This window comes from Oncorhynchus masou, unplaced genomic scaffold, assembly GCF_036934945.1.
Source record: "Oncorhynchus masou masou isolate Uvic2021 unplaced genomic scaffold, UVic_Omas_1.1 unplaced_scaffold_1090, whole genome shotgun sequence".
NCBI lineage: Eukaryota > Metazoa > Chordata > Actinopteri > Salmoniformes > Salmonidae > Oncorhynchus > Oncorhynchus masou.
In genome coordinates this window covers 28,595-44,192 of record NW_027000617.1, presented here as the reverse complement: position 1 = coordinate 44,192, position 15,598 = coordinate 28,595, and the positions used below count along the sequence as shown (strand labels likewise).

The following is a 15,598-nucleotide window of genomic DNA, read 5'->3' as shown; positions in this document are numbered from 1 at the left end:
TATAAATGACTATCACCACCTGTTATTACATTATTACATGCGCTATAGACTCAAAAGAGAAGTAAGCGATCATCTGGGCAGTGTCCCAATAGCAGCATATTCCTTATATAGTGCACAACTCTTGATCAGGGCCCATAGTCTGATAGACTTCACTATTTGTCTTAACCAGGGCCCATAGTCTGATAGACTTCACTATTTGACCAGGAGCCCTCCCCCTCCTCTTCCTAGGCCCCTGTTCTGTGGAGCCCTCCTCCTCCCCCTCTTCCGAGCCCCCTGTCCTATGTAGCCTTCTTCCTCCTAGCCCCCTGTTCTGTGACGCCCCCCTCCTCCTCCGAGCTCCCTGTTCTGTGGAGCCCTCCTCCTCCTAGCCCCCTGTTCTGTGGAGCCCTCCTCCTCCTAGCCCCCTGTTCTGTGGAGCCCTCCTCCTCCTCTTCCTCCTAGCCCCCTGTTCTGTGGAACCCTCCTCCTCCTAGCCCCCTGTTCTGTGGAGCCCTCCTCCTCCTCTTCCTCCTAGCCCAATGTTCTGTGGAACCCTCCTCCTCCTAGCCCCCTGTTCTGTGGAGCCCTCCTCCTCCTAGCCCTCTGTCCTGTGGAGCCCTCCCCCTCCTAGCCCCCTGTTCTGTGGAGCCCTCCTCATCCTCTTCCTAGCCCCCTGTTCTGTGGAGCCCTCCCCATCCTCTTCCTAGCCCCCTGTTCTGTGGAGCCCTCCTCCTCCTCCTCCTCCTAGCCCTCTGTTCTGTGGAGCCCTCCCCATCCTCTTCCTAGCCCCCTGTTCTGTGGAGCCCTCCTCCTCCTCCTCCTCCTCTTCCTAGCCCCCTGTTCTGTGGAGCCCTCCTCCTCCTCCTCCTCCTCTTCCTAGCCCCCTGTTCTGTGGAGCCCTCCTCCTCCTCCTCCTCCTAGCCTCCTGTTCTGTGGAGCCCTCCTCCTCCTCCTCCTAGCCCCCTGTTCTGTGGAGCCCTCCTCCTCCTCCTCCTCCTCCTAGCCCCCTGTCCTGTGGAGCCCTCCTCCTCCTCCTAGCCCCCTGTCCTGTGGAGCCCTCCTCCTCCTCCTCCTAGCCCCCTGTTCTGTGGAGCCCTCCTCCTCCTCCTCCTCCTCCTAGCCCCCTGTTCTGTGGAGCCCTCCTCCTCCTCCCCCTCCTAGCCCCCTGTTCTGTGGAGCCCTCCTCCTCCTCCTCCTCCTAGCCCTCTGTCCTGTGGAGCCCTCCCCCTCCTAGCCCCCTGTTCTGTGGAGCCCTCCCCATCCTCTTCCTAGCCCCCTGTTCTGTGGAGCCCTCCTCCTCCTCCTCCTCCTCCTCCTAGCCCTCTGTTCTGTGGAGCCCTCCCCATCCTCTTCCTAGCCCCCTGTTCTGTGGAGCCCTCCTCCTCCTCTTCCTAGCCCCCTGTTCTGTGGAGCCCTCCTCCTCCTCCTCCTCCTCTTCCTAGCCCCCTGTTCTGTGGAGCCCTCCTCCTCCTCCTCCTCCTAGCCTCCTGTTCTGTGGAGCCCTCCTCCTCCTCCTCCTAGCCCCCTGTTCTGTGGAGCCCTCCTCCTCCTCCTAGCCCCCTGTCCTGTGGAGCCCTCCTCCTCCTCCTCCTCCTAGCCCCCTGTCCTGTGGAGCCCTCCTCCTCCTCCTAGCCCCCTGTTCTGTGGAGCCCTCCTCCTCCTCCTCCTCCTCCTAGCCCCCTGTTCTGTGGAGCCCTCCTCCTCCTCCCCCCCTCCTAGCCCCCTGTTCTGTGGAGCCCTCCTCCTCCTCCTAGCCTCCTGTTCTGTGGAGCCCTCCTCCTCCTCCTCCTAGCCCCCTGTTCTGTGGAGCCCTCCTCCTCCTCCTCCTCCTAGCCCCCTGTACTGTGGAGCCCTCCTCCTCCTCCTCCTAGCCCCTGTTCTGTGGAGCCCTCCTCCTCCTCCTCCTAGCCCCCTGTTCTGTGGAGCCCTCCTCCTCCTCTTCCTAGCCCCCTGTTCTGTGGAGCCCTCCTCCTCCTCCTCCTAGCCCCCTGTCCTGTGGAGCCCTCCTCCTCCTCCTCCTAGCCCCCTGTTCTGTGGAGCCCCTCCTCCTCCTCTTTCCTAGCCCCCTGTCCTGTGGAGCCCTCCTCCTCCTCCTCCTAGCCCCCTGTTCTGTGGAGCCCTCCTCCTCCTCTTCCTAGCCCCCTGTCCTGTGGAGCCCTCCTCCTCCTCCTCCTCTGCCTAGCCCCCTGTTCTGTGGAGCCCTCCTCCTCCTCCTCCCCCTCCTAGCCCCCTGTTCTGTGGAGCCCTCCTCCTCCTCCTCCTCCTCCCCCTCCTAGCCCCCTGTTCTGTGGAGCCCTCCTCCTCCACCTCCTAGCCCCCTGTTCTGTGGAGCCCTCCTCCTCCTCCTCCTCCTAGCCCCCTGTCCTGTGGAGCCCTCCTCCTCCTCCTCCTAGCCCCCTGTTCTGTGGAGCCCTCCTCGTCCTCCTCCTAGCCCCCTGTCCTGTGGAGCCCTCCTCCCCCTCCTCCTCCTCCTCCCCCTCCTCCTCCCCCTCCTCCTCCTCCTCCCCCCTCCCCCTCCTCCTCCTCCTCCCCCTCCTCCTCCTCCTCCTCCTAGCCCGTAGAGGGTGCTAAACCCATACAATTCTACAGAGCTGCTGAGACAACATGAAGACCTACCACTATATCACATTTAGTTACTTTCTAGAGACATGGTTTCACGAGCCAACGCAAACTACGTTGTGTTTCGGAGGACGCACGGCTTTCGACCTTTGTCTTTCCCGAGCCCGTAAGGGAGTTGTAACGATGAGACAAGATAGTAATTACTTGGATCCCACAAATTGGGGAGAAAAGGGGGGTAAAATGTATTTTTTTTAAATAAAATAAAACTGCACGCAGACATAAAATGGTTATCCATGAGTTCATCTGACTGTGGGCGAGTAGATAATGGGCTTAAACTGTTAAAAATCAAACTATCTCTGCATAGCTAGCATTAGCTGATCAATGTAACCTGTTGATGGCTAATTGACTGGCCAGTGACGTTAGCATGTTTTCTATGCTAACTTTAACTAGCTATATAACCTATACAGTTGAAGTCGGAAGTTTACAAACACTTAGGTTGGAGTCATTAAAACTCGTTTTTCAACCACTCTACAAATTTCTTGCTAACAAACTATAGTTTTGGCAAGTTGGTTAGGACATCTACTTTGTACATGACACAAGTCATTTTTCCAACAATTATTTACAGACATATTATTTCACTTATAATTCACTGTATCACAATTCCAGTGGGTCAGAAGTTTATATGCACTAAGTTGACTGTGCCTTTAAACAGCTTGGAAAGTTCCAGAAAATGATGTCATGGCTTTAGAAGCTTCTGATAGGCTAATTGACATCATTTGTGTCAATTGGAGGTGTACCTGTGGATGTATTTCAAGGACTACCTTCAAATTCAGTGCCTCTTTGCTTGACATCATGGGAAAATCCAAATAAATCAGTCAGGACTTCATAAAAAACATTGTAGACCTCCACAAGTCTGGTTCTACCTTGGGAGCAATTTCCAAATGCCTGAAGGTACCACGTTGATCTGTACAAACAATAGTACGCAGGTATAAACACCATGGGACCACGCAGCCGTCATACCACTCAGGAAGGAGACGCGTTCTGTCTCCTAGAGATTAACATACTTTGGTGCGAAAAGTGCAAATCAATCCCACAACAACAGCAAAGGACCTTGTGAAGATGCTGGAGGAAACAGGTACAAAAGTATCTATATCCACAGTCAAACAAGTTCTATATCGACATAACCTGAAAGGCCGTTCAGCAAGGAAGAAGCCACTGCTCTAAAACTGCCATAAAAAAGCCAGATTAGGTTTGCAACTGCACATGGGGACAAAGATCGTACTTTTGGAGAAATGTCCTCTGATCTGATGAAACAAAAATATAACTGTTTGGCCATAATGACCATCATTATGTTTGGAGGGAAAAGGGGGAGGCTTGCAAGCCGAAGAACACAGTCCCAACCGTGAAGCACTGGGTGGCAGCATCATGTTGTGGGGGTGCTTTGCTACAGGAGGGACTGGTGCACTTCACAAAATAGATGGCATCATGAGGAGGTAAATTATGTGGATATATTGAAGCAACATCTCAAGACATCAGTCAGGAAGTTAAAGCTTGGTCGCAAAGGGGTCTTCCAAATGGACAATGACCCCAAGCATACTTCCAGTTGTGGCAAAATGGCTTAAGGACAACAAAGTCAAAGTATTGGAGTGACCATCACAAAGCCTCAACCCTATAGAAAATTTGTGGGCAGAACTGAAAAAGTGTGTGCGAGCAAGGAGGCCTACAAACCTCACTCAGTTACACCAGCTCTGTTGGGAGGAATGGGCCAAAATTCACCCAGCTTGTGGAAGGCTACCCAAAACGTTTGACCCAGGTTAAACAGTTTTAAGGCAATGCTACCAAATACTAATTGAGTGTATGTAAACTGACCCACTGGGAATGTGATGAAAGAAATAAAAGCTGAAATAAATCACTCTCTACTATTATTCTGACATTTCACATTCTTCAAATAAAGTGGCTAACTGACCTAACTGACCTAAAAGAGGGAATGTTTACTAGGATTAAATGTCAGGAATTGTGAAAAACGGAGTTTAAATGTATTTGGCTAAGGTGTATGTAAACTTCCGACTTCACCTGTATATATCTGAAGTACAATATAAAATGCAACATGCAACAATTTCTAAGACTTTACTGAGTTACAGTTCATACAAGGAAATCAGTCAATTTAAGCCCCAACCTGTGGACTTGGGAGCCAGGCCCACCCACTTAGGAGCCAGGCACACCCACTTGGGAGCCAAGCCCACCCACTTGGGAGCCAGGCCCAGCCAATCAGAATGAGTTTTTCCCCACAAAAAGGCTTTATTACAGACAGAAATACTCGTCAGCCCCCCGACGATCTCGCAGGTGAAGAAGCCGGATGTGGAGGTCTTAGGCTGGTGTGGTTACACATGGTTTGCAGTTGTGAGGCTGGTTGGACAAACTGCCCCCCCCCCACAAAACAAATACATTGGAGGCAGCTGATGGTAGCTCTGGTGGACATTCCTGCAGTCAGCATGTCAACTGTTCCCGCAAACCTTGAGACATATGTGGCATTGTGTTGTGACAAAACTGCACATTTTAATAAAGTGGCGTTTTATTGTCCAAAGCACAAGGTGCACCTGTGTAATGATCATGCTGTTTAATCAGCTTCTTGATATGCCACACCTGTGGCAAAGGAGAAACGCTCATTAACAGGGACGTAAACAAATGTGCGCACAACATTTGAGAGAAATAAGCTTTTCATGTATTTAGAACATTTCTGGGATTTTATAAATTTCAGCTCATGAAACATGGGACCAACACTTTACATGTTGCATTTTATATTTGTGTTCAGTGTCGTGAGACAACCTGAACCTGTTCCAACAGTTTAAATGACTTCCATCAAATCCCGAGTGGTGCAGCGGTCTAAGACACTGCATCTCAATGCAAGAGGTGTCACTGCAGTACCTGCTTCGAATCCAAGCTGCATCACATCCGGCTGCGATTGGAAGTCCCAGAGGGACTACTAAAGCTGCATGAACTGTCAAGTCTCGACATGTCCTGGGGCAATAGAGAGCGGGAGATAGCTGTCTATCAAAATGTTTTACAGGCACCTGAAAGCTGGCTGGGCAACAGGAGAGCGCCCCATCTGTCCACCACTAAACTTTGTACCGGCTGCTTAATAAAAAGGCAAGAGAACCATGGACCATGCCTCAGGACTACCTGACATGATGACTCCTTGCTGTCCCCAGTCCACCTGGCCGTGCTGCTGCTCCAGTTTCAACTGTTCTGCCTGTGATTATTATTATTTGACCATGCTTGTCATTTATGAACATTTGAACATCTTGGCCATGTTCTGTTACAATCTCCACCCGGCACAGCCAGAAGAGGACTGGCCACCCTTCATAGTTTGGTTCCTCTCTAGGTTTCTTCCTAGGTTTAGGCCTTTCTAGGGAGTTTTTCCTAGCCGCCGTGCTTCTACACCTGCATTGCTTGCTGTTTGGGGTTTTAGGCTGGGTTTCTGTAGAGCACTTTGAGATATCAGCTGATGTACGAAGGTCTATATAAATACATTTGATTTGATTTGAGAAAATGTTTTTTTTTTTTTTATGTATTCAGACATCTAATGTACAGGATTCCCCATGTGCATTTTTTTATTATTTTATTTAACCTTTATTTAAGTGTTCGGTTTCCCGCACAAATGCCAGTATGCATTCTAAAAACGGTGGAAAAGGCAACATATGACAATAACACAACTGATGGCAGTTGCTAACTACTGTAGCTAACTAGCCTCTGTAGCTAGCAAGCAATGCTAAAAAGAGATTGCAAACGGGTTAGCATAACTAGCCAAACAAAAAACTTTTTTTCCCCCCTAAATATTAGCTAATTGACTAGTATTTATGAGGCCAGCAAACAAATTCCTCACATACTAGGAATGCATTTCCTCCAACGTTATACTGAAAAAGGAGCCTCTCGGTCACAAAACAAGTTTTCTGGAGACTTGTGGGAGTGCTGATGACGTCGCTCACTGCTTTTGGTAGCCGGATTGCACCCAGACTGAGGAGCAATCCACACACAATTGTCGTGACTTTATTTTCATTAATCTGATGACTTGTTGTGTATCCAAATAAACTAGCTCTGTTTGTTACCCGATTAAATTAATCACGTAACAATTAACTCATTAGGAATTTGGGGCACCATGAGAGCATCTCCCGAATTAAACTCTAAAAAAGGTAATTATCTATCGCATCCATAAAACAGTCAACATATCAATCATAACCTCGTCTCATATCATCATTCTGAACCGTCATAACCTCCTGCATCTGCAAAAACCCCAGCCTTACTTATGATTCAGTACTACACAAATTGATTTAATTATTTATTTACTAGCTAACTAAATGATAACACAGGATAAACATACACACTTAATACATGAGAAAAGGTCCCTAGCGGACTGACACAATATAGTGTGTTTTTTTTTTTTACAAAAGGAGAGAGAAAAAACGACACTTATCATTGATGCATTTTAGAAACATTTTAGAAACTATTCTCACAGTAATCATATACTTTGCAGACGAGAAGAAATCATGAATGTATTTACATGTGAATGCCTTCGTTCGCTGGTTATCTGACGGGACCAGACCTTCTTAGAGAGGGTGTGCGGCCTTTCCCGCGGCACGTTTGTAAGGTTCTGATTGTCCAAAAGGGTTTCCTCTAAAATGAGTTCCGGCACCTATTTCAGTACAAGTCTAGCAATGAGATTAAAATCACCTATTTCAGTCCAAGTCAATGAGATTAAAATAACCTATTTCAGTCCAAATCAAGCAATGAGATTAAAATCACCTATTTCAGTCCAAGTCAATGAGATTAAAATCACCTATTCCAGTCAAAGTCAAGCAATGAGATTAAAATCACTCCATCACCTAATTTTAATTTTAGCTGGTCTGAGAGAACTGATGAGTCTTCTCTCCTTTATGTATACGTTGGTGTGTTTTTAAGTTGCTCTGTTGAGAGAAACTCTTCCCACAGACAGAGCAGTAGTAAGGCTTCTCTCCTGTGTGTATACGTTGATGTGTGTTCAAATGGTTCTGTTGAGAGAACCTCTTCCCACAATCAGAGCATATGTAAGGCTTTTCTCCAGTGTGTGTTCTCAGATGAGTTTTTAGATCAGATGATGTTGTGAAGCATTTTCCACAGTCACAGCAGGAGTAAGGCTTCTCTCCTGTGTGTAGACGTTGGTGTTTCTTGAAGCTGCTCTGTTGAGAGAAACTCTTCCCACAGTCAGAGCAGATGTAAGGCTTTTCTCCAGTGTGTGTTCTCTGGTGAACTTTTAGATCAGATGATGTTGTGAAGCATTTTCCACAGTCAGAGCAGGAATAAGGCTTCTCACCTGTGTGTAGACGTTGGTGTATCTTGAAGCTGCTCTGTTGATAGAAACTCTTCCCACAGTCAGAGCAGACATAAGGCTTTTCTCCCGTGTGTGTTCTCTGATGAACTTTTAGATCATATGATGTTGTGAAGCATTTTCTACAGTCAGAGCAGGAGTATGCCTTCTTTTCTATGTGTATACGTTCATGTGATTTTAAATGGTTCCGTTGAGAGAAACTCTTCCCACAGTCGGAGCAGTAGTAAGGCTTCTTTCCTGTATGTTTACGTTCATGCGATTTTAAGGTACCCAATCGGGAGAAGTTCTTTCCACAGTCAGAGCAGGAGTATGGCTTCTCTCCTGTATGTCTACGTTGGTGTGCTTTAAAGCTACCCTGGTGGGAGAAACTCTTCCTACAGTCAGAGCAGTAGTAAGGCTTAATTCCTGTATGTATACGTTTATGCAATTTTAGGGTACCCAATTGGGAGAAGTTCTTTCCACAGTCAGAGCAGGAGTACGGCTTCTCTCCTGTATGTATACGTTGGTGTGCTTTTAAGCTACCCTGGTGGGAGAAACTCTTCCCACAGTCAGAGCAGATGTAAGGCTTCTCTCCAGTGTGTGTTCTCATATGAACTGTTAGCTCAGATGACGTTGTGAAGCATTTTCCACAGTCACAGCAGGAGTAAGGCTTCTCTCCTGTGTGTAAACGTTGGTGTTTTTTTAGGTTGGTCTGTTGAGAGAAACTCTTCCCACAGTACGAGCAGGAGTAAGGTTTCTCTTCTGTGTGCACTCTCTGATGAACTGTCAGAGCCTTTGATGTTGTGAATCTCTCCCCAGAGTCAGTACTGGAATACAGATTCTCTCCTGTGTGGATTTTTAAGTGTATTTTTAGATTTGATAAACCTGGGAACATCTCGTCACAATGTGGGCAGTGGTGAGACCTCTTAGGTCTGTGATCTTCCTGCTGTGTCTCTCTGGATGTAGGGAATGTCTCAACATGGTCTCCTGTGTGAACAACATCAAAAGAACCAGTCAGTTGGTGTGATATACAGTACCAGTCAAAAGTTTGGAAACACCTACTCATTCAACGGTTTTTCTTTAAATATTTACTACTTTGTAATACCAAAAGTGTGCAAAGTTGTCATCAAGGCAAAGGGTGGCTACTTTGAATACAAAATATATTTTGATTTGATTTTGTTTTGTTTAACACTCTTTTGGTTACTACATGATTCCATATGTGTTATTTCATAGTATTGATGTCTTAACTATTATTCTACAATGTAGAAAATAGCAGAAAAAAAGAAAAACACTTGAATGAGTAGGTGTTGTCAGGATTCACCTATGGGTCATGATTAGGGGCTGTACAAATAGTTGATGTATTAGAATATGTGATTATGCTTATGTTATATTAATAGAAGGGGAGGGGTTAAAAGACCCCTCCCTCCTTACATTTATAAGGTTTTATACTACAGATTAACAATAAAAATTCATTGTAGAGGTTTTAGTATTGTTCTACAGTTGTATTTTAGTTCTCTCTCTCTCTCTCTCTCTGCCTCATTATAAAGAGGCCCCTCTTAGAAATGTGTGACTTCGACAGGCCCTTAGACAGGCCTCTGCAGGGGAGTGAAGGAGACAAGACTCGGTAAACATTACACAATAAATCCGCTTTGGGACGAGGGGACATTTACTGCTAAGTGTTACGCTAACAGTTAAAAGGACCTGTTTATACAGCTCTGTAAGCACGGTTTTGGTCCCAGGAGTAGAGGATGATGGATGTAGGCAGTGACATCATCAGGGCGTGACTCAGGGTTTAATAAAACAACTGGAGGCCTTTCGTTGGATGCAGAACTTTACTCTGAAACGTGCATGCTATGTGTTCCTTCTTTCTGCAAATTGCATTAATAAAGGTTTTTGAATTATTTAATTAAAGATAATTTTCATAATGCTAATTTCACCAACGAACCAATGACTGACAAGGAAGGAAGTAAGGAACGAACCCTAACGGTGTGTCCAAACGTTCACCTGGCACTGTACTTATTTAATGAAGCTCCATCTGCATTGCTCTTTGGGGTTTAGGTTTCTGTAAAGAACTGTGTAACAACTGCTGATGTACAAAGGGTTTTTATAAAATACATGTGGCATGTATAAGTGCTCATGAAACAGTTATACTGCAACTTTTCATACACAGTGGGAAGTTGGAATGAAAAGCAAGTTTTGTACAGTCTGGTGTTCTTCAGGGATGTGATGTCAGAATGACAAAATTCACAATAGCAATAGACTGGGTGATAACTAATGGAGGTATACCCTATGAAGGAAACTTAGATAGAATTAAACCTACTAATAGACTGGGTCATAACTAATGGAGGTATACCCTATGAAGGGAACTTACAGATATAATTAAACCTACTAATAGACTGGGTCATAACTAATGGAGGTATACCCTATGAAGGGAGCTTATAGATAGAATTAAACCTACTAATAGACTGGGTCATAACTAATGGAGGTATACCCTATGAAGAGAACTTATAGATAGAATTAAACCTACTAATAGACTGGGTCATAACTAATGGAGGTATACCCTATGAAGGGAACGTATAGATATAATTAAACCTACTAATAGACTGGGTCATAACTAATGGAGGTATACCCTATGAAGGGAGCTTATAGATAGAATTAAACCTATTAATAGATTGGGTCAAAACGTATGGCGGTCTATTACTCCTGCTCTTACCATGACTAACAGTTGTCCTAATCTTCTCTTCCTCTTCTTCATCTTTAATGTTGACATTCAGCTCCAGTGTTTGACTGCAGTCTTCTACCTTCACTGATGCCATCTCTGGATCCTGCAGTGCAAACTGGCCTCCACTGTCACAATCAGGACCCAGTGACTGTAGGTTTGGACTCAGTGTGGAAGGAGAGTGGCAGGCTGGGTTTGTCCTCACTGTTGATGTTACCGGCCTCAGACTTAATCTGAGTCGGTCTGTAGTAATAAAGACAAATGGACACAAAAGTTATTGTCTTGACAGTTCTGGCGCTTTCTTTATTCTCTAAAAATGTATTTTTTCTTGTTCAATCATCTCATTTCAATAGATCAGGTAGATAAACATTGACAACAAAACATTCATTCAAAACATTAGACAGAAAGTTCACACTTTAAATTACACAAAGTAAGAGATGGATCTAAATGTACAGAATGGTTACCTGGAGGACAATGAGGGTTGTGCTTTTTCAATGTCAGTCAAGGGGAGGGTTGAGTATTGTTTTAATCTAGTCCAGAAGAGGGTCATGTCAATTGTAATTGGTGAAATTTCAATATTGCTCAGTGTTTAAGAATGAGTTGCTTATTAGGCTTTATAAACTGGGTGGTTGGAACCCTGAACGCTGATTGGCTGACAGCCGTGGTATATCACACCATATACCAGGGGGATGACAAAACATTCCTTTTTTCTGTTCTAATTCCATTGGTAACCAGTTTATAATAGCAATAAGGCACCTCAAGGGTTTGTGGTATATGTCCAACATATCAGGGTTAAGGGCTGTATCCAGGCCCTCCACAACAGCCCTTATCCCTGGTATATTGGCCACATAACAAACCCCTTCTGACCTTATCCCTGGTATACTGGCCACATAACAAACCCCCTCTGACCTTATCCCTGGTATACTGGCCACATAACAAACCCCCCTCTGACCTTATCCCTGGTATATAGGCCACATAACAAACCCCACTGACCTTATCCCTGGTATACTGGCCACATAACAAACCCCCTCTGACCTTATCCCTTGTATATTGGCCACATAACAAACCCCTCTGACCTTATCCCTGGTATATTGGCCACATAACAAACCCCCTCTGACCTTATCCCTGGTATACTGGCCACATAACAAACCCCCTCTGACCTTATCCCTGGTATACTGGCCACATAACAAACCCCCTCTGACCTTATCCCTGGTATACTGGCCACATAACAAACCCCCTCTGACCTTATCGCTGGTATATATCAATGTGTGGCAGATGCCTCCCTTCATCTCTGCTACCTAACCAATGGCTGTGCTGTGTCATCCTAACCAATGGCTGTGATGTGTCATCCTATCCTAACCAATGGCTGTGCTGTGTCATCCTATCCTAACCAATGGCTGTGCTGTGTCATCCTATCCTAACCAATGGCTGTGCTGTGTCATCCTATCCTAACCAATGGCTGTGCTGTGTCATCCTATCCTAACCAATGGCTGTGCTGTGTCGGCCTATCCTAACCAATGGCTGTGCTGTGTCGGCCTATCCTAACCAATGGCTGTGCTGTGTCGGCCTATCCTAACCAATGGCTGTGCTGTGTCATCCTATCCTAACCAATGGCTGTGCTGTGTCATCTTATCCTAACCAATGGCTGTGCTGTGTCGGCCTATCCTAACCAATGGCTGTGCTGTGTCATCCTATCCTAACCAATGGCTGTGCTGTGTCGGCCTATCCTAACCAATGGCTGTGCTGTGTCATCCTATCCTAACCAATGGCTGTGCTGTGTCATCTTATCCTAACCAATGGCTGTGCTGTGTCGGCCTATCCTAACCAATGGCTGTGCTGTGTCATCCTATCCTAACCAATGGCTGTGCTGTGTCATCTTATCCTAACCAATGGCTGTGCTGTGTCGGCCTATCCTAACCAATGGCTGTGCTGTGTCGGCCTATCCTAACCAATGGCTGTGCTGTGTCGGCCTATCCTAACCAATGGCTGTGATGTGTCGGCCTATCCCAACCAATGGCTGTGCTGTGTCGGCCTATCCCAACCAATGGCTGTGCTGTGTCATCCTATCCTAACCAATGCCTATCCCAACCAATGGCTGTGCTGTGTCGGCCTATCCCAACCAATGGCTGTGCTGTGTCGGCCTATCCCAACCAATGGCTGTGCTGTGTCATCCTATCCTAACCAATGGCTGTGCTGTGTCATCCTATCCTAACCAATGGCTGTGCTGTGTCATCCTATCCTAACCAATGGCTGTGCTGTGTCGGTCAATGGTGGCAGTTGAGGAAGAGAGTGAAAGGTTTCTTCACATTTTGTTGTTGTTGATTAGACCAAGTTCCCCAAAAACATAAACCATCATCTTGCACGTGGACTAACCTATTCCTCAACCCACGGAGGCAACCCGGCACTCTTTAAATTTTATTTTTTTATTTTACCTTTATTTAACTAGGCAAGTCAGTTAAGAACTAATTCTGTTGGTAGACATGTTCTCTACTATCCACCATGTTTTAATCATTGTTTTGGCTATGGGGGATATTTTTTAATATTTTTATTCGGCGTTCAGGGAGGGTTTATGTCAAATATATTTTGCTCACCAGACGGACATCAATTTTCCTTTCAGATATCCGTATTAAAAATAATGTTCACTACCTAAGTGCAGTTAATCTATAGTAGTCTTCCTAAATTCACAAATTACTAAGTAAACAAGTAATGCAAGGTTGCAGTTTGGGGCAGAACTAGGTCATATTTTCCACTTTCACTCACAGAAACAGATTGTATTTCCCCATTCACACCATAGTAAACAACTATAGATAAATATAGAAACAACTGAATGTGTCTGAATATTGTTACAGTGACATGTAGAAATCAGGCGAACATGCCATTCTGCTTCTAAACAGTAAAACAACCCTGAAACTGTCTCTCTGGTGCAGCCGCACAGCCTGCAAGTCTATTGACTCAGACCGAGAGGCGCCGCCATTTTACCAGCTCATAAACATATGGAAATAATCAGAATAATAAACATGTCAAACGAACTCAGAAATCTCAAATCAATTGATTCTTTGTAAAATTACGTTGACGAAATAATGTACATTAAATGTACATCCATTCACTCTGACAAACTTAGCTAGCTAAATGTGACTTCTAAAATTATATTTAATCACGTTCTTCACTCACAAAACTAAAACGTCATAAAACCTTTAACAAACGCGATAATACCTTGACGGATTTGTTACCTCACATGTTACGACATGTTCTTTCGATATTAGAAAGTTTAAACGTGCTATTGCATACCTTTAGTTAATACTTCTGAAACGGACACAGCCGCTATCGCCTTCAGAGAACAATTGTGGCTGAAGCCTGCCCGGAACTTCCTGTTCCCCGACTATCAAAACGCAACAGGACTTCTTCTTCTTCGGTGGGTTTAATGGTGGTTGGCATTCAATATGTTGCATTAGTTTATTTAGTCAATCTTTTCTTAACTCAGGTGTTGCAAGAAGGACAATAAGGGTATTATCTTTGAAAAACAGGGTGCTGAAAAACGGAGGTTTCTTTTTTTGTTGGTCAAGATATAACTTGAGGGAGCCAAATAACACTGTTTGGTTGTAATCAAGCTCTGACTTCACTACTTGTTTTGACCAGTGCCTATAGTCTGATAGACGTCGTACTTTGTGCTGATTATTTGAATTAAACACACCACTTATTTTGTCCATAACGATGTAGGAATTTAATTACGTGTCTGGTTAAGATCATTTGAAATGCTCAGCCTCCGGCAGATTACTCCTCTACTTTACTGAGAGAGAGAGAGCACCTGATTGTTCAACTACTTGAATTTACATGGTTGTTACGAGAGAGAGGGAGAGATTGGGAGGGAGAGACAGAGACAGAGAGACAGATGCAGGATACATTTGATTGAATCTTTTCTGTGGAGCCCTCCACCTCTGGGCCCCCTGTTCTGTGGAGTCCTCCACCTCTGGGCCCCCTGTTCTGTGGAGCCCTCCACCTCTGGGCCCCCTGTTCTGTGGAGCCCTCCACCTCTTGGCCGCCTGTTCTGTGGAGCCCTCCACCTCTGGGCCGCCTGTTCTGTGGAGCCCTCCACCTCTGGGCCCCCCGTTCTGTGGAGCCCTCCACCTCTGGGCCCCCCGTTCTGTGGAGCCCTCCACCTCTGGGCCCCCTGTTCTGTGGAGCCCTCCACCTCTGGGCCCCCTGTTCTGTGGAGCCCTCCACCTCTGGGCCCCCTGTTCTGTGGAGCCCTCCACCTCTGGGCCCCCTGTTCTGGGCAGGATTCAGATATGCAAAGTTCTTAAAGACTTACCCAGAAAGACTCGCAGCTGTAATTACTGCCAACGGTGCTTCTACTAAGTATTGACTTGGGGGTGAATACTTATGCAACCAACAAGTTTAGTTGTTTTTTGTTTTGTAACTTTTGTGTCACAATAGAAAAATACACTACATCTCATGGGCATTAATATGGAGTTGGTCCCCCCTTTGCTGCTATAAGAGCAGCCACTCTTCTGGGAAGGCTTTCCACTAGATGTTGGGACATTGCTGCGGAGACTTGCTTCCATTCAGCCCTTGCCCAAACTGTTGCCACAAAGTTGGAAGCACAGACTTGTCTGGAATGCCATTGTAAACTGAAGTGTTAGATTTCCCTTCACTAGAACTGAGGGGTTTTGCCCGAACCATAAAAAAACAGCCCCAGACCATTATTTCTCCTCCACCAAACTTTACAGTTGCCACTATGCATTCGGGCAGGTTGCATTCTCCTAGCATCTGCCAAACCCAGATTCGTCCTTCGGACTGCCAGATGGTAAGGCGTGATTTATCATTCCAGAGAATGCGTTTTCACTGCTCCAGAGTCCAATGGCGGCGAGCTTTACACCACTCCAGCCGACGCTTAGCATTGTGCATGGTGATCTTAGGCTTGTGTGTGGCTGTTCGGTCATGGAAACCCATTTCATGAAGCTCCAGACAAACAGTTATTGTCCTGACTTTGCTTCCAGAGG

At 45.8% G+C, this 15,598-nt stretch overlaps 1 protein-coding gene across 1 annotated transcript; it reads right to left on the bottom strand.

Annotated features, from left to right (window-relative positions):
* Positions 1–6,861: 6,861 nt before the first annotated feature.
* Positions 6,862–13,980, bottom strand: LOC135529094 (zinc finger protein 883-like). The gene is made up of 3 exons (XM_064957997.1): positions 13,887–13,980; positions 10,593–10,841; positions 6,862–8,866 (listed from the first exon to the last, which is right to left on the bottom strand). Exons 2-3 carry the CDS (start codon positions 10,693–10,695, stop codon positions 7,431–7,433), a joined length of 1,539 nt encoding a protein of 512 aa, XP_064814069.1. The 5' UTR covers positions 10,696–10,841; positions 13,887–13,980; the 3' UTR covers positions 6,862–7,430.
* Between the last annotated feature and the right edge of the window lie 1,618 nt (positions 13,981–15,598).